Here is a 15703-nt window from a genome sequence, read left to right as displayed (position 1 = left end):
AAGGGTAGAGTCAAGGCAAGAGAGCAGAATAGTAATATGGGAAATGAAGACCAGTGAATGGTGGGAAGGCTCAGAGAGAAAAAACCTAAGAACACACCAACAGTCAACACTAGATGTTAAAAATATAAGGCTCTGTATGTGAATGCACATAGCATTCATAACAAGATCGAGGAACTGATAGCACACATTGAAGTAAAGAAATATGATATAATAGCCATTACAGAGACATGGCTGCAAGATAACAAGGATTGGTTCCTCAATATTTAGGGGGATAAAGCATTCAATAAGAATGGGAAGCAAGGTAAAGGAGGAGGGGTTTCACTGTTAATCAAGGATGGCATTGGTATAATATTAAGAGATGACCTTGCTTCAGGAGATCAGGATGTAGAATTGGTTTGGGTGACGATGAGGAATAGTCAGGGAAAGAAGTCACTAGTGGGAGTTGTGTACAGGCCCCGAAGCAATAATGACAATGTAGGATGAAGTAGACAAGAAGAAATATTGGGTGCTTGTGATAAAGGGATGGAAATAATAATGGGGATTTTAATCAACATATAAACTGGAAAGAAAATCAGATTGGTAATAGTAGCCTGGATGAGGAGTGCATAGAATGCTTTTGAGATAGTTTCTTAGAGCAGTACATTCTAGAACCATCCAGCGAGCAGGTTATATTAGATTTAGTATTGTGTAATTCGACTGAATTAATTAATGACCTCAGAGTAAAGGCACCTCTAGGTAGCAGCAACCACAATATGATTGAATTTTGCATCCAGTTTGAAAGTGAGAGGAGTGGGTCTAAGACTAATATTTTAAACTTAAATAAGGACAACTATGTGAGCATGAAAGCTGAGCTAGCTGAATTGAACTGAGCTAGCTGAATTGAACTGGGTTACTAGGCTAGGAGATAGATCTAAAGAGAAGCAGTAGCAGACATTTAAGGGGATATTTCAGAAGACTCAAATTAACCATATACCTACAGTAAAGTAAAATTCCAAGGGGAGGACCCACCATCCATTGTTAACTAAAGAAGTTAAGGATAGCCTCAACCTTAAGGAAAAAGCATATATTTGTGCAAAGACGAGTGGCAGGTCAGATGATTGGTGAGAATATAATGAACGGCAGTGAATAACTAAAAGGTTAATCAGGAGAAAATAAATTAGATTATGACAGCAAACTAGCTAGAAATGTAAAAACGGATAGCAAGAGTTTCTATAGGTATTTAAAAAGGAAAAGTGTAAGTAAAGTGAGTGTTGGTCCTTTAGAGAATGAGAATGGGGAGTTAATAGTAGATAATAAAGAAATGGTGGTTGAAATGAACAATTATTTGGCTTCTGTCTTCACTAGAGGATACACAAAATATTTCAGTAATAGCAGTAAATCAGGAGGTGGAAGGAAGAGAGGAACTTGGTGAAGTTACAATCACCAGGGAAGTGGTACTGAATAAACTGATGGAGCTGCTGGCTGACAAGTCTCTGGGTCCTGATGGGCTTCATCCTCGGGTCCTTAAAGTTATGGCTGCTGAAATAGTTGACTCGTTATTTTTTCAAGATTTGCGAGATTCTAGAAAGGTTCCATCAGACTGGAAAGTAGCAAATATAACCCCTCTATTCAAGAAGGTGGGGAGGCAGAAATTGGGTAACTATAGGCCAGTTAGCTTGACCCCTGATTCAGGGAAGGCATTAGAATTGATCATTAAGGAGGCTATAGCTGGGCCTTTAGAAAAACACAAGGTCATTGGAAATGTTCAGCATGGCTATGTGAAAGGGAAATCATGGTTAACCAAAGTATTAGAGTTCTTTCAAGGAGGAAAATGCACTGGGGATAAAGGGGAGCCCATTGACATACAGTATTTGGTTTTCAAGAAGGCCTTTGTCAAGGTGTCACATGAAAGGTTATTGTGCAAAGCAGGAGTTCATGGTGTAGTGGGTAACTTAATTAGCATGGATAGAAGATTGGCTGGCTGACAGAAAACATTCTGATCGGGAGGATGTGATAAGTGGAGTAACACAGGGGTCTGTGCTGGGCCCACAACTTTTTGCAATTTATATCCATGACCTAGATGAGGGGAGCAATGGCATGGCAGTTAAATTTGCAGATGACACACAGATCGGTAGGAAAGTGTGTTGTGAAGAGGACATAAGGAGGTTGCAGACCTTGATAGATGGTTGAGTGAGTGGTCAGAAATCTGGCAGATGAAGTGTAATGTGAAAAAATGTGAAGTTGTTCACTTTGTCAGGAAGATTCAAAAAAACAAAGTATTACTTAAATGGAGAACAACTGCATAATTCCGAGGTGCAGAGGGATCTAGGTGTTCTGGTGCATGAGTCATGAAAAGTTAGTATGCAGGTACAGCAAGTCATCAAGAAGGAAAATGGAATACTATCCTTTATCATGAGAGGAATTGAAAATAAATGTAAGAATGTTATGCTTCAGTTATACAGGGCATTGGTGTGACCACATCTTGAATACTGCGTGCAGTTTTAGTCTCCATATTTAAGGAAGGAAGTAAATGTGTTGGAGGCGTTTCACAGGAGGTTTATTAGATTGATACCTGGAATGAGTGGGTTGTCTTATGAGGAAAGGTTGGACAGACTGGGCTTTTCTTCACTGGAGTTTAGAAGAGTGAGGGGAGACTTGATTGAAGTGTATAACATCCTGAATGGTCTTGACAAGTGGATGGGGAAAGGATGTTTCCTCTTGTGGATGAGTTCAAAACTCGGGGATGCTGTTTTCCAATTAGGGGTGGCCATTTTAGGACAGAGATGAGATTTTATTCTCTCCGAGGGTTGTGCAACTTTGGAATTCTCTGCCTCAGAAGGTGGTGGAGGTGGGGTAATTGAATATTTTTGAGGCGGGGTAGATAGATTCTTGTTAGGCAAGGGAATCAAAGATTATCAGGCATAGATGGGCGTGTGGAATTCAACTCAGAAATTGATCAGCCATGAACAAATTGAATAGCGGAGCAAGCTCGAGCGGCTGAATGGTCTACTTCTGCTAATTCAGCAGGACTGGGGGACTGTTTGTAATATGCATTGTAAAGCAGGAACTGGTCCAGGAACATGGAGTGAGCCAGGGGAAAGGGAGAGGTCTTTCTCGGGCACTGTCTGGACACAGAGAGAGAGAGACAGAATATGATGAACTCCCTTTTCAAAATCATTGCTGATTTCTCTCTCCAAACTGTAATGAACGTTCCTGGTTCGGATTCAATATCTCACTGTTTGTTGTTGTTGGATAGTGAAGTGGGTGGCAGAGTGGCACAGTGGCTAGCACCGCAGCCTCACAGCTCCAGTGACATTGGTCCGATTCTTCACCCTGCTTGTGTGGATTTTGCAAGTGTTCCCTGTGACTGCATGGGTTTCCGCTGGGTGCTCTGGTTTCCTTCCACATGCCAAAGACTTGCAAGTTGATTGGTAAATTATCCATTGTAAAAACAGAATGCCCCTGGTGTATGTATGTTGTAGGAGAATAGTGGGGACGTGAGAGGGAAAAATGGGATTAATATAGGATTGGTATAAATGGGTGGTTGGTGGTCAGCATGGACTCGATGGGCTGAAGGGCCTGTTTAGGTATTGTATCTCTCGATGAATGGTGGGGGAAAAATGGCTGAATAATGAAGACATGGCAGATTTACAAAGACTCTCTATTGCAGGATCAGGTGAGGAGATTAAGGACACTTTTTTAAACAGTTATTACTTCTTGTCCATTGATCAATTGGACATGGAAATAGAACTCTGGCTTGTGCAAATGTCACTTCTCCATTGAGTCGTCCGTGTCATTGAGCAGTGCAGGGCATGGGTTGTTTCTGAATGTCACAAAATTGCTGTAAAACTGCTCCAAATACCTGGGAAACAGAAGCAGAGTGCTGCAGTACTGCAGTGGACTCAGGCACTGACACTGCTTATGTGTGAACTTTCCTTTTGTGATTGCTCAGAATGATTATTATTGAAAATATTACATTGATTACTTTTGTGTCTTCTCACTCACCTGTTCTTCAAGTGTAAGAGTTACCTTTTTTTTCTGCCAGGCAAACACTTGCAGGAACCAGAACGAAAGTCATGACTCATCAATAGATGGAAAAGTACCTCCAGCTCGTTCCAACACATATTAGGTACAGTATCAGTCACAAACTACAGTGACATGGTCAGGTCATCATTTCCACTGGAACAAACAAAAGAAGTCGTCAGACCCAGACTGATCCCAAAGAGACACATTATCAATCCAATAGTCAAACAGAGCATAGAGATAGTATTTGTTTCTATTTCTCTCCAACTGACTGGTAGATACATGAATCACAGTCCAAAAACACACACATTATCTGATTTAAATACACTGTGTCACCTTGGCTACAATTCAAATACCAAATCTTAAACAGAACAGACAAAATATACCTGATTGAAAGCTACAGAATGAATCCCAATAACATACCCCACAATATAAACTGAACTACAAATTACACACCAGTGTAAACATGTCACTAAGGGTCAGACAGAAACATACAGGATTAGTTCATTTACTGCAAACCGATGGAATTTAACATTACATGTCAGATCATACTCTAAAATTGAAAGATTGTCATTCACAATTGCTTTTGCAGAGATACAAATTGGATAAAATGCTACAACTCACAAACAAGAATTGAATAAAACCTACAGCAATAAAACATTGTTAATCCATATTTTAAATTAAACACAAGTAAACACATATTGATACATTAACGTGTGAAACAAAGAGTTGTCACCACAATGCCTGAGATACATATGAAGTACTGGATATTCCAAAATTCTGTAGACTCTGGAGCAGTTCGTACAGATTGGAGGGTGGAAAATGTAACCTCACTATTTAAAACAAGGAGGGAGAGAAAAAAAAGGAATTACAGACGAGTGAACCTTACATCAGTAGTGGGGAAAATGCTGGAGTCTATTATAAAGGATGTGATAGTTTTACGAAAGAGAAGTCATGCTTAACAAATCCACTGGAGTTTTTTGAGGATTTAACTAGCAGACTCGATAATGGAGAACTAGTGGATGTGGTGCATTTGGATTTTCAGAATGCTTTTGACAAGGTCCCACATAAGAGGTTAGTGTGCAAAATTAAAGCACATGGGATTGGGGGTAATATACTGGCAGGGATTGGGAATTAGTTGACAGACAGGAAACAGAGTAGGAATAAATGGGGATATTTCTGTGTGGCAGGTAGGGTCCAGTGGGGTACTGCAGGAAACTGTGCTTGAGCCCTAGCTATTCACAATATATCTTACAGACTTGGGTGAGGGAAGTAAATGTAACATTTCCAGGTTTGCAGATGACACAGAGCTGTGGGTGGGGTTTGGGGGGGGGGGGGGGGGGGCGTGGGGATTGTGAGCTGTGAGGAGGATGCAAAAGGCTCCAATGTGATTTGGACAAGCTGGGTGAGTAGGCAACTGTGTGGCAGATGAAATATAAATTGGATAAAAGTGAATTTATCTACTTTGGTTTTAAAACAGTAAAGCAGATTATTATCTGAATAGTGATAGATAGGGAAAGGGGGAGGTGCAACGAGACCTGGGTGTCCTTGTACATCAGTCGCTGAAAGCAAGCATTCAGGTGCAGCAAGCAATTAGGAAGGAAAATGGTATGTTGGCCTTCATTGCAAGAGGATTTGAGTACAGGAGCACAGATGTCTTACTGCAGTTACACAAGGCCTTGCTGAGACTCATCTGGAGTATTTAGAGTCATAGAGTGATACAGCACTGAACCAGGCCCTTTGGACAACCGAGTCTGTGCTGACCAACAACCACCTATTTTTACACTAATCCTACATTAACCCCATCCGACCAACAATCACCTATTTATACTAATCCTACATTAATGCCATATTCCCTACCTCTACCCACCTTCCCGACCACCAACCTATACTAGGGGCAATTTACAATGGCCAATTTACCTATCAACCTGCAACTCTTTGGCTGTAGGAGAAAATCAGAGCACCCAGCGGAAACCCACATGGTCACAGGAAGAACTTGCAAACTCCACACAGGCAGTACCCCGAACCAAACCCATGTCGCTAGAGCTGTGAGGCTGTGGTGCTAACCACTGTGCCACCGTATTGTGTGTAGTTTTGGTCTATTTATCTTAGGAATTTTGTTCTCGCCTTGGTTCCTGGGCTGGCAGGATTGATGTACGAGGAGAGTAGGCCTACATTTACTTTGGTTTAGAAGAATGAGAGGGGATCTCATAGAAACCTATAAAATTCTAACAGGATTCATGCTGAATGCAGGGAGGTTGTTCCCGATGGCTGGGGAGTCCAGAACCAGGGGTCACAGTCTCAGGATACGGGGTATAGAACAGTACAGCGCAGTGGTTAGCAACGCAGCCTCACAGCTCCAGCGACCCGGGTTCAATTCTGGGTACTGCCTGTGTGGAGTTTGCATGTTCTCCCTGTGTCTGCGTGGGTTTCCTCCAGGTGCTCTGGTTTCCTCCCACATGCCAAAGACTTGCAGGTTGATAGGTTAATTGGCCATTATAAATTGCCCCTAGTATAGGTAGGTGGTAGGGAAATATAGGGACAGGTGGGGATGTGGTAGGAATATGGGATTAGTGTAGGATTAGTATAAATGGGTGGTTGATGGTCGGCACAGACTCGGTGGGCCGAAGGGCCTGTTTCAGTGCTGTATCTCTAAACTAAACTAAACCGTACAGGCCCTTCGGCCCACGATGTTGTGCCGATCCTTTAACCTCCTCTAAGATCAAACTACCTGCATACCCTTCTTTCTACTATCATCCATGTACCTATCCAAGAGTCGCTTAAATGTTCCTAATGTATCTGCTTCTCCTACCACCACTGGCAGTGCATTCCACGCACCCACCACTCTCTGTGTAAAGACCCTACCTCTGACATCTCCCCGAAACCTTCCTCCAATCACCTTAAAATTATGCCCCCTGGCGATAGCCCTTTCCACCCTGGGAAAAAGTCTCTGGCTATCCACTCTATCTATGCCTCTCATCATCTTGTACCCCTCTATCAAGTCACCTCTCATCCTTCTTTGCTCCAATGAGAAAAGCCCTAGCTCCCTCAACCTTTCTTCGTAAGACATGCCCTCCAGTCCAGGCAGCATCCTGGTAAATCTCTTCTGCACCCTCTCTAAAGCTTCCACATCCTTCCTATAATGAGGCGACCAGAACTGAACACAATATTCCAAGTGTGGTCGTACCAGGGCCTTATAGAGCTGCAGCATAACCTCGCGGCTCTTAAACTCAATCCCCCTGTTAGTGAAAGCCAACACACCATACGCCTTTTAACAACCCTATCAACTTGGGTGGCAACTTTGAGCGATCTATGGACATGGACCCCAAGATCCCTCTGTTCCTCCACACTACCAAGAATCCTGTCTTTAAGCCTGTATTCTGCATTCAAATTCGACCTTCCAAAATGAATCACTTCACACTTTTCCAGGTTGAACTCCATCTGCCACTTCTCAGCCCAGCTCTGCATCCTGTCAATGTCCCGTTGCAACCTACAACAGCCTTCCACACTATCCACAACTCCAGCAATCTTCGTGTCATCAGCAACTTGCTAACCCAGCCTTCCACTTCCTCATCCATATCATTTATAAAAAATCACAAAGAGCAGAGGTCCCAGAACAGATCCCTGCGGAACACCACTGGCCACTGAGCTCCATGCTGAATACTTTCCATCTACTACCACCCTCTGTCTTCTATGGGCCAGCCAAAAACCAGAATAGATCAATAAATCAAATGGCAGATACAGCATGAATCCCAACTTCCCATTGCAGTGACTGACATGCACAGAGTAAAACGATCATCTATTTAGCAGAAGTTAACAAGCACCCTTCAAATGTTCACTCACAGAGTAGAAACTGTCAGTTCAAGGCAGAAGCAGATTCACACAGAACAAGATGAAAGATACAATGTGAACCTCATACTTAAATACCAGAAGCTGATGGGTGTACCGTAAAACTTGCAATAGGATACCAGACACAGACAGATAGATAAAAGACAATATCACATAGCAGAATCTGACAAGTGCAGAGTAAACTGTATAGTAGCATATCAGAGAGTGACCGTAAAAGTGTAAATCAAGCACTACCATAAACCAACAAGTACAGAATAATGACCATCCTCACAAGAGTGATTCTGATAGATACAGGGGAAATGTTACACTCACCATACATGCACAGAAACAGAATACAACATATACACATAAAGTAACTGAGGTACATAGCAAAATCCACATTGAGAAACATACAGGGAAAGTAAAACACATACTCACAAATCATGCACAGACAAAAGCCACATTCACATTACAGAGACTGGCAGATACAGAGTAAAACCCACAATCAATTACCACAAACAAAATGTTACAGAATAAAACAGATATTTGCATTGCAGTAACTGACAACATGCTAGGTAAAATCCACATTTGCATATCAGAAACCAAAGGTTAAAGATTAATCCCACATTCATTTGCCAGAATATACGATGTACAGTGGAAATAAAAACAGAAAATGCTGGAAATAATCTGCAAGTCTGGCAGCACCTGTAGAGAGAGAAAGTGAGTTAACATTTCAGGTCAATGACCTTCGATCAGAACGGACCTTTCTGATGAAAGACCATTGACCTGAATGGTTATCTCTGTTTCTGTCTCCACAGATGCTGGCAGGCCTGCTGAGTATCTGTGGAGAATGACTGCAGAATTCTGAGGTGCAGAGGGATCCAGGTGTTCTTGTGCTTGAGTCACAAAACGTTAGTATGCAGGTATGGCAAATCACAAAGGCAATTGGAAAGTTATCCTTTATTAAAACAGGAATTGAAAATTAATCTAAGGATGTTATGCTTCAGTTAGACGGGGCTTTGGTGAGACCACAGCTCGAATACTGTGTGCAGTTTTGGTCTCCATATTTAAGGAAGGAAGTAAATGTGTTGGAGGTGTTTCAGAGGAGGTTTATTAGATTGATACCTGGAATGAGTGGATGTCTTATGAGGAAAGGTTGGACAGACTGGGTTAGTTTTCACTGGAGTTTAGAAGAGTGAGGGGAGACTTGATTGAAGTGTATAAGATCCTGAATGGTCTTGACAAGGTGGATGGGGAAAGGATGTTTCCTCTTGTGGATGAGTTCAGAAATCGGGGGTGCTGCTTTAAAAGTATGGGTCACTCTTTTAGGACCGAGATGAGGAGATTTTTTTCCCTCTGAGGTTTGTGAGACTTTGGAATTCAGTGCCTTGGAATGTGGTGGAGGCGGTGTCAATGAATATATTATTTTTCAGTCAGGTATTGATAGATTCTTGTCAGGCAAGGGAATCAAAGATTATTGGGAGGAGATAGGAGTGTGGAATTCAAGTCAGAAACAGATCAGCCATGATTTAATGTAAGAAGCAGGAGGTTCAGAGTGGATTTGAGAATTTTTTTTAAAATTTCATTTTCACCCAAATGGTGGTTGGAATCTGGAACACATTACCTGAAAGGGGTGGTAGAGGCAGGACCCCACACAACATTTAAGAAGTATTTAGATATACATTTGAAAGGCCATAGCATACAAGGCGATGGGCCAAGTGCTGGAAAATGGGATTAGAATAGATCACTGATTGTGCCTGTGCCGGCCATCAATGTGTCTAAGGGCCTGTTTCTGTGCTGTATAACTCTATGACTCTATCTCTCAATGACAAATACAAAGTAAAACCAACATTCACATCGCAGAACTTGGCAGATTGAAAGCAAATCCACCATACAGTTCAGCAGAAACTGACAGAACAGAAAGAACACATAATCACATACCATAAATTGGCATAGAGAATAAAATTCACATGCCCGTACCAGAAATTAACTTGTCCAGATGAAAATCCATAATCATACAGCAGAGAGTGAGCTGTACTATTAAACCCAGCTTCTGCACTTGAGGCTAACATGCACAGAGTAAAAACAATGCTCATGTCTCATACCAGAAACGGCCAGCCGTAGATCACAACCCACACTCACATATCAGAACGGGCAGGTACAGTGTAAAATATCTCTTAATGAACCACTGACAGGGATGTGATACAGTCCACACTCGTTCATCAGAAACTTACAGATACAGATAATAAACAGTACTTACATACAACAGATTGAAAGGAACAGGTTAAAACCCATCCTTATATGAAGACGTCTGATGGGTACAGAACACAGGTGAGGCCTCCAAACCAGAGACTGACATGTCGAGTGAAAACAATGCTGACGTGTCATCAATTAACATGTGCTGTGTAAAGCTACACAAAAATGTCACTTACTAACAGGTACAGAGACAAAATCAAACAACCTTTCATCCCAGAAACTGACAGGTGCAGATTAAAATCCAAATTCACAATTCAGAAATTGACAGATAAAGAGAAACGCCCAGACTCCAAAAGCAGATATTAACAGAAACATAACAAAACCCACACTCACTCAGCAGAAGCTCATAGGTACAGAACAAAACCCATAATCACCCACTTAGAAACTGAATGTTCCAGAGAAAGAAAGAAAAAACAGAATCACCTATTGAAGATTGAAATTACTGAATTAAATCATTGACCATAGATTGACAGATACGGAGTAAAAGTCACAGTTAAATATCACATACTGATAGGCACAGAATGAAACCCACACTCACATGTCCTGCAGGGAAAGACAAACATGACACGACCCAGAATGTCCATGTATTTCCTCCTGCCATATTCCGTATATGTGACCAAATAGATTATTTTGTTTACAGCTCAAAAACGTCATCGCTGCCAGTGTTATCATATTCTATTTGATCAACTCTTTCCACTCCACAACCCTCCATATTTTTTCAGACCTGTCTTGCTGAATATTTGTAGCCAGTAATAATAAGTTCCCATGCCTCGCCTAGTTTCAGCCAGAATTATGTAATTGCCACTATATAAATCTTTCATGTGGTTACTTGTGGCTGCAGCTGTCCAACCTTATTTGGCACGCAACATAGATTAAAGACTTGCACTTCAATGCTTGCACTTGCCCATGTCTGACCCCAACTATACTGGACGGTTCCATCCTGGTGATGGACGGAAGTGCAGCAGGGCGGAACATCCTGATAAGGAATGGAAGTGTCGAGAAACTATATGTACAGAGTGAAAAAATAGACGTGTTCGTACCAGCAAAATGGAAATGGTTGAAGAGGCAGAGGGACTCAGAAAGTCATGGTTAAGTTCGGGCAAAGGGGGTTGGACGATCTGACTGCTGCGTCAGTTTGTGGCTGTGATCGGCATGACGTGTGATTGGTTACTTTAGATATCCAATCACACAGATACCGAACATCAGCCAGTGACATCATTGTAAACCAGCCAATCATGAGCATGGTCTTCTCCCATCCTTCATTAGCATAGGATTCTGGAGATGCCTATAAAACGCGAGCTACGAGCAAAATTTCGCTTATACTGTGTCTGAAGTTGATCGCGATCATGGTTGACGACAAGAAAACAACTGCACCTTCCAAGAAGGGCGCCAAGAAAGTTCTGAAGAAGGCGCCAGCAAAGGGCAGCAAGAAACGGAGAAAATCCAGGAGAGAAAGTTACTCCATCTACGTGTACAAAGTGATGAAGCAGGTTCACCCTGACACCGGCATCTCCTCCAAGGCCATGAGCATCATGAATTCGTTTGTGAATGATATTTTCGAGCGAATCGCGGGTGAGGCTTCCCGCCTGGCCCATTACAACAAACGCAGCACCATCAGTTCCCGGGAGATCCAGACCGCCGTGCGCCTGCTGCTGCCCGGGGAGCTGGCCAAACACGCCGTGTCGGAAGGTACAAAGGCGGTCACCAAGTACACCAGCTCCAAGTAAATATCCGCCATGGACTGAAAAACACAATATACAAAAAAGGCTCTTTTAAGAGCCACCCACAACTTCTCTGAACAATCTACAACATTATCATGATTATCGAATTCTTTTTATGTTAATATGAATACTCTGCAAATTTTTGATGGCGGTTGTATTTTCTGTTTAAATCCATTCAGTTCAGGTTAATGCAGATTCATTCGGCCCCTTTGCTATATTTCGAAAATGAAAGCTGATTTAACGCATGATTTAAAGATGTTCTCAGTTACTTGGTTGCCGTGTTGAAGTTTGGCTATCTTTATGAATAAGTAAATTGTTAAGAAACCCCGAGTTCCGAAGAAGGGTCACTGACCCGAAACGTTAACTCTGCTTCTCTTTCCACAGATGCTGCCAGACCTGCTGAGTGAATCCAGCATTTCTTGTTTTTGTTTCAGATTTCCAGCATCCGCAGTATTTTGCTTTTATTTTATTGTTAAGAAACCCCGTTGGTTTAGGCACCCTCAGTCTCTCACCCGTGACACTGAAAATCTATACTCCGCTTTTGTCTCCCACGGAAAGGGATCAATCTAGAATCACTGATACAGTATAATTACTAAGATTAACCTGAAATGTGTCCGGTTACAAAATGCTGTGAATGAGTCTTTCAGCCGCTGGTTAGACTGTATCATGAAAAAGAATAAAGCAGAATACATGGCGGATGACAAAAGCGAATCTGGGACAAAATGTGGAATAAAAAAATGAAAACGTTTTTGCAATGTTTTCTGTAAAACAATATGACATATAAATGTGATATTCTATATTGAAGCCGCTCCTTGTTTTACAAATATATTGGCGGGCTTTTCAAATGTGAAATATCGTTGGGAGCCTGACCATTTCGCGCTCTTATTTTCCGCTCTCAACTCACTGTCTTCTTGTGATTGGTGAATTGAGCAGCTCTCTGATTGGTTACATGTACAGTACAATGACACCGTGTGCTGACTGACCAATCAGCAGTGTCCCCAACACCATTCCTCCAGAAGGTACAAGGAGGAGGAATGTGGGCGGATCTCAGCATTCTTCGTGAAAGTGTTTGTGAGATTGTGGCAATGTCTGGAAGAGGGAAGACCGGTGGGAAATCTCGGGCCAAACCCAAGTCTCGCTCTTCCCGGGCTGGATTGCAGTTCCCGGTCGGCCGTGTTCACCGCCACCTCAGAAAGGGGAACTATGCTGAGCGGGTGGGTGCCGGAGCCCCGGTCTATCTGGCTGCTGTGCTCGAGTATCTGACAGCTGAAATCCTCGAGCTGGCCGGCAACGCGGCCCGGGACAACAAGAAGACCCGCATCATCCCCAGACACCTGCAGCTGGCCGTCCGCAACGACGAGGAGCTGAACAAGCTGTTGGGAGGGGTGACCATCGCTCAGGGCGGGGTGCTGCCTAATATCCAGGCCGTGCTGCTGCCCAAGAAAACCAGCGCTCCGAGCACGAAGGGCAAGTGAAGCGGCCTGACTTGAATCTGTGAACCCAAAGGCTCTTTTCAGAGCCACCCACTTTATCTGTGAAAGGGCTGGTTACTGTCTGAGAGACTGTAATATTATACAGTTATCATTGTTTTGTGTTGGAATGAAGTGTACTGGATTTTGGTATTTAGTTGCTCATCAGATGAAATACATTCTAATTCCCTCAGACCCTATTGGAAAGGCACTTTTACCATTCTACCCTTTATGTACCACAAACATTTGTTCAGTCCCAAAACGATCGCCGGTCTATTAAAATGCGCTGTGCACATTGGTATCGCTACTCTAGATCTTACAACAGACACGTCATGAAATCTCCAGCTACCGGATGCAGATAGTATTTGTGTCTCCCGGCTATTAGTAAATAAGTGATCAAAACCTTCTGAGACGTTCCTGTGCTGGAATGAACAAGAGATCACAACTCTTTCTTTTGTCCATTTGGTGGCTCTTAAAAGAGCCGTTGTGGTATTTGATGCCGAACTCAGTTCCGGGCAGGGTCAGTTTAGGCTCGCTCCCCGCGGATGCGGCGTGCCAGCTGGATGTCTTTGGGCATGATGGTGACTCGCTTGGCGTGGATGGCGCACAGGTTGGTGTCCTCAAAGAGCCCCACCAGGTAAGCCTCGCTGGCCTCCTGCAGGGCCATGACGGCAGAGCTCTGGAAGCGCAGGTCTGTCTTGAAGTCCTGTGCGATCTCCCGCACCAGGCGCTGGAAGGGCAGTTTGCGGATGAGCAGCTCGGTGGATTTCTGGTAGCGGCGGATCTCCCTCAGAGCCACAGTGCCTGGTCTGTAACGGTGAGGCTTCTTCACTCCGCCCGTGGCTGGAGCGCTCTTGCGGGCCGCTTTGGTAGCCAGCTGCTTGCGGGGAGCTTTCCCTCCGGTCGATTTGCGCGCTGTCTGCTTGGTTCTCGCCATTATCTTGGAACAAATTCGCTGTTAATGAGGAGGCTGCTCAGGGACTGCCTATTTAAGACAGTCGAAGGACCGCCCTAATGTTGTGATTGGATGAAGCACCGTCCATCATCCAATTTGAAACGATGTCTGGGATGGAAAAGGGCGGTGGGAATTGCTGCTCCCTGATTGGTTGAACTGCAACTGAAATTTCATCAATTTCAAAAAGCCCCCCAATTTCAAATTAGCAAACTACTCAAAGATTAAATAAAACCGAATTCGGCGGGAACAATTATAAAATCTCATTGCTTTTAGCGTGATTTTTTTTCCGCCCTGGATCCCCCTCTGTGTCTTCCAACACGGTTTGAATAGGGATTCATTCCCTGTTCGGTCTCTGGCGGGAATAAAGCTCCAGCCATTTCTTACTCCAACGGGAGTAAATCCGTTTCCACATCTTTACCGGCAGTTCAGGTCGGCAATGGACATGATCAAATGCAACCCAATACTGATCTGATAAAGTCCACATAACATTGGATGAGCTACAACAATTTCACATCCCAAGACATCCCCGCTGCAGTTTCAAGGTCACTTATCTCTATATGAGGTTTTGGGTGGCTCTTAGAAGAGCCTTTTGTTTTTGGTAGACAAGGTCGATTTGTTTAGCCGCCGAATCCATAGAGAGTGCGGCCCTGACGTTTCAGAGCGTACACCACATCCATGGCGGTGACCGTCTTGCGCTTGGCGTGCTCAGTGTAGGTGACCGCATCTCTGATCACATTCTCCAGGAAAACCTTCAGCACCCCGCGAGTCTCCTCATAGATCAAACCCGAGATGCGCTTCACTCCGCCACGGCGAGCCAGGCGGCGAATTGCTGGCTTGGTGATGCCCTGGATGTTATCACGAAGCACTTTGCGGTGCCGCTTTGCTCCGCCTTTGCCCAGTCCTTTGCCTCCTTTACCTCTTCCTGTCATGACGCTTCTTTACACAAACCTAATTCTGAATCAGAAACGAGTAGTTTCTGCTGCCTTTTTATACAGCCTGCCCCGACCTGACTGAGAAAGAGACAGAGAGCCAGAGGCGTGTCTGGAGGAAACTGAGTGACAGACAGAGCAGAGAAATGTCTTTGATCCTCTCGCTCCGCCTCCCACTTGCTCGAACCGCGAATTCAAGAAAAAACAATTCTCGACATTAGAGCTCAGCATAAAACTTGGAGATTCGGCATTGATAGTCACTGATAACAGAAAACCGGCGGTCTAAATACGGATCTGTAACAAATAAAAGTTCGTAATACACCCGCCTAAGTGCAGTGCTTCCGATCACAAGTCAACCTGTTTCGGCACACCTCTCCTCCCAGACGGATTGAACAGTTTACTGAAACCTAACCCCAGCTGAATTATACAAAATCATGTATTGGGGTTTGAGATGTGACGCGGGGTATCTCGCCCGTGTTACTGTGTTACAGGCTGTCGCCCTGAAACGGGCATGAACTGAGACTTCACCGAACATATACCCTG

At 43.6% G+C, this 15703-nt stretch overlaps 2 protein-coding genes across 2 annotated transcripts; both read left to right on the top strand.

Moving 5' to 3' along the window:
* The first annotated feature begins 11394 nt into the window (after window positions 1-11394).
* On the top strand, window positions 11395-12596 carry LOC137356131 (histone H2B 5-like). Its single transcript, XM_068021933.1, has one exon. The coding sequence runs from the start codon at window positions 11433-11435 to the stop codon at window positions 11811-11813; it is 381 nt and encodes a 126-aa protein (XP_067878034.1). The 5' UTR covers window positions 11395-11432; the 3' UTR covers window positions 11814-12596.
* Window positions 12597-12892: 296 nt separating this feature from the next.
* On the top strand, window positions 12893-14717 carry LOC137356395 (histone H2A-like). The gene is made up of 2 exons (XM_068022282.1): window positions 12893-13261; window positions 14562-14717. The coding sequence occupies exons 1-2, from the start codon at window positions 12893-12895 to the stop codon at window positions 14715-14717; spliced, it is 525 nt and encodes a 174-aa protein (XP_067878383.1).
* Window positions 14718-15703: the final 986 nt, after the last annotated feature.

The sequence above is a fragment of the Heterodontus francisci genome, chromosome 45 (genome assembly GCF_036365525.1).
Source record: "Heterodontus francisci isolate sHetFra1 chromosome 45, sHetFra1.hap1, whole genome shotgun sequence".
Classification (NCBI taxonomy): Eukaryota; Metazoa; Chordata; class Chondrichthyes; order Heterodontiformes; family Heterodontidae; genus Heterodontus; species Heterodontus francisci.
The sequence above is the reverse complement of the archived record's forward strand: the minus strand, read 5'-3'. Positions and strand labels throughout refer to the sequence as shown.